Here is a 6759-nt window from a genome sequence, read left to right on the forward strand (position 1 = left end):
CCTGCTCCACCATGGTCACCATGGGCTGCAGGGGGACAGCCTGCTCCACCATGGTCATCACCATGGGCTGCAGGGGACAGCCTGCTCCACCATGGTCACCATGGGCTGCAGGGGGACAGCCTGCTCCACCATGGTCATCACCATGGCCTGCAAAGGAATCCCAGCTCCGGTGCCTGGAGCAGCTCCTCCCCCTCCTGCACTGATCTTGGTGTCTGCATTCCCTCACATATTTCTCAGCCTCCTCCACCGGCAAAACTACTGTGTGCCCCCTTGTTTTGATTTCTTCTTAAATATGTTTTCACAAAGGCGTAACCACCATCTCCAACTGGCCCAGGTTTGGTCAGTGGCATGTCCATCATCCTCAGAGCCAACAGCAATTGGCTCTGCTGGACATGGTGGGAGCCTCCAGAAGCTTCTCACAGGWGCCATCTTTTTGGCCCTCCCCCACTTCCAAAAACTGGGCCAAGCAAAACCAACACAGCTGTCCTGCTCTGTCCTGCTCTGCCCTCTGTGAGTGGGGCAGGCTGGAGGGTGAGCACAGGGTTTGGGCTGTTTCAGGCATTGGCTGTGCTCTGCGGGGCCATGGGGCTGCCTGGGCACCTGGCTGACCCCTCTCCCTGGGCAAGGACAATGCCTTTGACAGGGTAAATCTTGCACAAAGGCAGAGCTGGAGGCGGCTGCAGGAGCTCTGGTGCTGTGTGATCCCTGTGGGGAGGCTGGGATGGCTCTGACCCTCCTGCTAYTGGGCAGCTTTCCTTTCTCTATCTAGTCCATCACGAGGGCAGTGCGCTTTGATTGCTGGTCATGCACACAAACCCATGTTCCACTTACTGCACCCCAGGACACCCCAGGAAGAGGAAGAACACAAAAGCAGTTCTGTTGTTTCCTGAACACTCATCAGCCACTGCTGGGCTGCTTTTGTGAGTGTGATGAAGAGCTGATAGGACAGAGTGACACTTCCTGGTGGGCCCTAACTTGTTCCTCTTTGAACGGGAGTGAGGAGGAGGCAGGTGTAGTCATACCTGGAATGGGCAGGGTGATTGTAACCGTTCAGAAAAGCCCTTCCCAGGGACCTCTGTCTGTGTTTTAATGATTTATGTGTCAGTTTGCTCTAAACCACCCTGCCAGAGCGTCCTGGTCTGGCTGCTGCAGCAGCAGCAGGTGACCCTGATCAGAGCAGACGTGACTTTCCCCCGAGTGGAGGCTGTCCCAGACACATACCAGTGCGCCTCCGGGGAAGGTGCTTTGGGGTGCGAGGCTGGATCTCTCTGCCCCCTCCCTGCCTGTCTCTGGGATCAGCATGCCAACCCCCCACGGCTGGGCTCAGGGGGTGCAGGGACCCAGAGGGAGTCAGTACCTGCTCGCGCTCGGCCGTTTTGCGCAGTTTGTAGATRAACTCCACCATGGCCACGAAGACGGACAGCACCAGCCCTGCTGCCAGCACGATGAAGATCCCGCCGATGTTCTGGATGCCCAGAGCACTGGCCTCTTTGTTCTCATCCTCAGGGCAGCCATTCCCCCTCCACCACTTCTCCTTCATGACGTGCAGCTTGTCCTCCTCCTGGAGCTGGAGGATGGCGATGGTGATCTTGTCCCTGTACGGTGACCCTGGGGATGGGATCACTGTTATACACCGAGGGAAAGCGGGACAAAAACCCCACCCAGYAGGGAAGGTGCCTGTGTTAATCAGAGCATTCAGACCTCTCTTTGGCAGACAGATAGTGTAAAGTTTGATATTTGTAAATTTGCTGTTGGGAGTGAGTTACCTGAACCACCTGTGCTATGTTTGTGTCCACCAGCCCTCCTTGGGTCACCTTCCAAACTGTCACTTACCCATGGGCGTCCCAATGCCGTAGCCTTTGGTGTCGATGAGCCCCCCGATCTGGGTGAGGTTGCAGTTCCTCTGGGTGATGTACTCGATGGTGGTGGACTCCATCAGCAGAGCGTAATCGGCCGTCAGCGTTCGCTGGATCCCCTCCTCGTTGTTCTTAACCAGCGCCGTGGGTTTGCTGCTCATGAAAGCCCACATTTTTTCAAACGTGGAGATTTTGGATTTCTGGAGAAACGATACCCCACCCCCAGCCCCAAAATAAGAATGAATTTTCCATTTGCTGAAAGCTGGTATCTTTTCAGTAAATAATAATAATAATAATAATAATAATAATAATAATAATAATAATAATAGTTGAGAACAAATCATACAACAGAGCAACCATGAATTTTGTCTTAAATACCTCTCTGCCTTCACTGCCCAACTCTTTGGCTTTACATTGCCACAAAGAGAGACAAAGGTTGCAGCAAACATCCCAATGTGCACATTTTTCAGGTCCTGAGGTGGAACTGAGACCCTGCCTCATGCCCGCAGGCCCCCTTGTCTCACAGGCCATCAGAAGATCTGCTCAAAAGTCTTCATTTCCTAACCAGGATTTGTTTACCCTGTAATGTTTCTGCATGCAGAGAGAACAGAGAGGGTTTTGGAGGACGTGGTTGTCTCTGCTACACACACTCTGATATTTTTGTCTTTCCTCAAGCATGGCAAAGAAACATGTCTCCTCTGAGATATGTGCAACTGCCAAACAGATTTAACGTATCCAYGTAAACAGAAGCACAGAGATATTCAAGAAGATTGTCTTACGGCTAAAAATAAACATGGATATTCTTTCACTATCAGCAGACATTCTGTTGCAACGGAAGGAATATGTTTTCYAGCTTGCTATTCATGTGAGTGTTTTCTTTTTTTTTTTTTAGAAAATGTGTTTGAGAGAGAAGAAATATGGTTATTTTACGTCCTGCCATAACATTTGAAATGTACCATTTATCTATGAGCACCTTCTGAGCTGCCTCTGTCAGTCATCACAAAAGTCTCAGAATCCCAGAAGGGTTTGGGTTGGGAGAGACCTCAAAACTCATCCAGTTCCACCCTGAACCACGGGCAGGGACACCTTCCACTAGAGCAGACTGCTGGCCAGAGCTGGCTTTAGTTGAAGAGGATTCCCAGATGGGCAGAGCAGTCTCCTCTTGCCCTTTGGATGGTCCTGATGCTCCTGTGGGTCGGTGCAGCTCCCTCCGACCAGCCCTGCTMCTCCAGTGGGCTCTGGAACAGCATTTGGGCACTGAGGCTCGTGTTCCCACTTCTGCCAGCTCCTTTATGCACCATTCTTCTTTTCTGCCTGATTTCTTCTTTTTCCTAGGTCTGCTTTTGCCTTCTTATTTAACGAGAGGCAGCTTAGTCAGCCGAACCCCCTCCTCTGCTGTGCTCCTCAGCGRGTCTGGCGCTCCCTGATAAGTCAGAGGGCTGATAATTCGCCGTGCTTTGCCTGGAATCGGGGCACGAGGAGTCGCTGCCGCAGAGCTGCGACTTCAGCCGTCGTTTATCTCTCCACAGGTCTCTGTCCTTCCRTGAGAAAGCAGGAGATGGAGCCCCAGCCCAGCCCAACTGCTGCTGTCACAGCTCCCCCTCATTTTTTTCGGTATCGCCCGAAATGTGCCAGCGTAGGTTCTTCTGATAAAACCATAATGAATAATGGTGTGGTAGCAAAAATCCCTCATAATTCTTTGTATTCCAAATGCTTTGCCCCTCCACCTCCTTTATTCCAGTGCGTTTAACAAAAGTTAAACAAAACCTCGTCACCCCAAAGCCGGGTAGTGCAGTGCTGTTCAAACCAAGGCCATTCCTCTGCCTTTAACCCTTCTCCTGACTGAAATACCCAGGGATTCATTTCTTCTCCATTAAAGCTCTTGCTCGTTATAATCCACTTGATGAATGCGCAGCAGTGGATGTGCTGGAGCAAACTTCATTCAAGAGGCAGGATAATCYCCCTCGCCTGAAAATCTGGACCGGTGCCTGTAAGGTAGATTTGTGGCACCTATCAAACCTCAAAGAGCAGCAAGAAATGTAGCCTCCAAAAGGATTATTAAATATCTGTACATTACAATGGGTAATTGAAATGAATCGTGGGCTCAGCTGGCTGATAAGGACTTGTTTAACATTTATATAGTTCACATCASAGGCCTCTGGGTTCCTTGGCTCTCCCTCTCTCTTCTTCTCTTCCTGCATTTAATGCTCCTTGGATGTTGACACAGAGCTTTTAACATCAGTGTTCTCCCAGTTTAGAGCACGGAGCAAAATAAACTGGCAAAAAATCAATAGGCTGCATTTAGTGAAGCAAATGGGACTCGCATGAGGCACTGGACCTCTTCAAGCAACTGAAATTACACGAGACAGGACTCCCTGGAAGAGAAAAACCACTTTTCTCTTCTCCTCTTAAATCACTGCTCCTGACCAGCTTGAAAGGACTTAATTGTGTTTGGGATACCAGGAGGAGCCCCGATTTCTCAGTGCTGGCTGTGCTGCTTCAAGCCCAGCTTTGGGCATGCCAGGGGTCAGGGCACACATGGGTAAGGGCTGCCCACGAGGGTGGAGCGGCTGGTCACTGCTCTCCTATGTCTAATGGACAGCTGGAACAGAGATCTGGACACAGGGCTGAACCCCTGGCAGGGAAGATGAGCTGAGGGTCCCTCCAGGAGGGAGGTCAGGCTGTTTTTGCTGGCAGGACAGCTCGCACCCAGCCCTGGTCRGGACAATCTCAGGCTCTAAAACCTGATAAGAATACTGCTTTTACAAGGGAAAAATCCCCAGCTGTAATTCCCAGCACAGCCCTCACAGGTTGATAATTTGCTAAAAACCCTGGAGCAGCTATCAGTTATTGTAAGAGAAGTGTCACTCATTGATCCCAAATTGCAGGAGCAGCGAGGGCAGGAGCGTCCCTGCTCCAGCTCACGCCAAATTAAGCCACAGAACATGTTTTATAGTTCTTTATATTYTAAAGTTAATGAWCTTTCCCCTCTTCCTCCTCTCAAATACTCAAGCCACACTGCAAAGGTGCTGCTTATTGATGGGAATTTGGATGTTGTCACCCAAGAACCCACCACAGAAATAAGCAGAAGCATTTTGGTAGTAATTCAGTAATAAAGAATGCCTTAAATTGTGTTTATTTTGCTAACTTTTTCTGTACTGCTTTATTTGGGTGTACATTCTATTTTGCTAGACCCCTGATTTTACAGCTGAAGTAGTGTACCTTAAAAAATTCCTCGCTGGGGTTAATTACTGATCTGCTTTTTGCTGTAGTGTGGCTGGGTGCTAATTTCTTCTTGATGGATTCACCATTTACTTTCATGGGCTCCTTAAAAGAAGCATATCTCATATGGCAGTGGGTAAAGAGACCCTTCTGTGCCCCCACATCCTCCAGAGAGTCCCCAGGTCCCTCTCAGTGACAACTTTGCTGCCAAAAGTAGACGGGGAGGAACTGCTTGGGTGCTCTGAAGCATTAAGATAAATGGTCTGACACTGGCTCCTTCTTGGCAGAGAAGTTCCAGTGTCAGGAACTRTGGGAATGATGGAGATATTGCTAATTATCAAGGGCTGGTGCTGCAGGGGGGCTCACACGGCGGGGGCTCGCCTCCCTCCTGCTCACATCTCTCCCTCCGACTCGTGTGAGCGGAGCTTCCCCTCGATTTGCTCGGGGATAAATAACCCCAGAATCTGCTCCGCTGTGCTCTGCATCTTAATCACCCCGCGTTAGTGCTAAATGAGATGTGTGTGTGAAATTTGAGCGCCAGCCCCTCCGCACACAGCCATCGCAGCGACACCGACGACGCCTCCGAGTTCATTCTTCAGAGTCACAGCTCAGAAGGCACCTTTAATAAGCAGTTCTGCAGGGCCAGTCACCCAAATCAATTAATGGAATCGTTTAGAGGAGCCCCTGCGAGGCATCTTGCCAAGACATATACGCTTTTTTATCAGCCAAATTGGCAAGAAAGGAACTTTCAGGCTTAAGATTTTCAATTCCAGCCTGTATGAAGAAAAAAAATAAATTGATTTCCACCAACTGAAGATACTTAGTCTTGAGGATTTAACATTTCTGTGTGAGTGAGTGTCTGCATACACATACACACACATTCACACCCTGAGCTGCACATGAGACCCGCACTTCCATTCAGAGAGGCAGCATCCTCTGTGGGGTGGGAAGGATTTCTGGCATGAGTTATAATGAACTCTAGATGCCGTTCCTAAGTTAATTGATCTGTGTTGGTTCCTGTAACTCAATCTGCATTGGCGGGGGATAAACAGCTTCTCAAAAGTTCTTTCCATTAAGTCAGAATGTGGCAATATGGTTGGTAAAACTCTCTCTTCTTCCCATTTGCCGTGGCTGGTTTGCTTGGTTGCACAAATTTTGTGGGAGCAGATCCCTTGCTGTGGGGCTGTCCCAGGGGTGTCTTGGTTCCATCAGGACCTCGTGCAGTGTTCCTGGTGAGCTCTGCACGAGTGCTTGAGCAGCCTGAGCACTGCTTTGGGAGCCGTCTCATGAAACAGCATCTGCCTTCCTCTTCCTCCTGTTTTCCACTGCTCCCTGGGATCACCAGGGTGGTGCTCTCCTGCATTCCTGGTGAATCCAGCATGGACTGTGACAGGCACTGATGGAGGGGCTGCAGGGCTCAGGGCTGTTTTGTGCCCTTTGCAGCTGATGTAATGTGGAGAAATAAAGGAGAGAATTCCTGCTGTGAGAGGAGCAGCTTTGGGGAGCAGCCACACACGGAGCCAGGCAGCAATTCAGGCCAAGTACAGCRGGGAATCCACGGAGCAGGTGAGACCCTCATTTGTGTGCTGCCATCAGTGTCCCAACTGTGCCATCCCAGCTGTGCCAGTGTGTTCAGAGCTCTGGAGCTCCAGGGGTGCTCCAGGACCTGTGGCTGGCATGG

At 50.2% G+C, this 6759-nt stretch overlaps 1 protein-coding gene across 1 annotated transcript in view; it reads right to left on the minus strand.

Moving 5' to 3' along the window:
• Positions 1-6759, minus strand: part of GRIK3 (glutamate ionotropic receptor kainate type subunit 3) — a 113596-nt gene that overhangs the window by 904 nt on the left and 105933 nt on the right. Inside the window, exons 14-15 of the mRNA XM_057381027.1 lie at positions 1834-2056; positions 1358-1608 (exon numbers count right to left, since the gene is read on the minus strand). Coding sequence (XP_057237010.1) covers positions 1358-1608; positions 1834-2056 — 474 coding nt within the window. The remainder of the gene's footprint in view (positions 1-1357; positions 1609-1833; positions 2057-6759) is intronic.

The sequence above is a fragment of the Malurus melanocephalus genome, unplaced genomic scaffold (assembly GCF_030028575.1).
Source record: "Malurus melanocephalus ecotype Western Australia unplaced genomic scaffold, MMel_1.1 scaffold_488, whole genome shotgun sequence".
Classification (NCBI taxonomy): Eukaryota; Metazoa; Chordata; class Aves; order Passeriformes; family Maluridae; genus Malurus; species Malurus melanocephalus.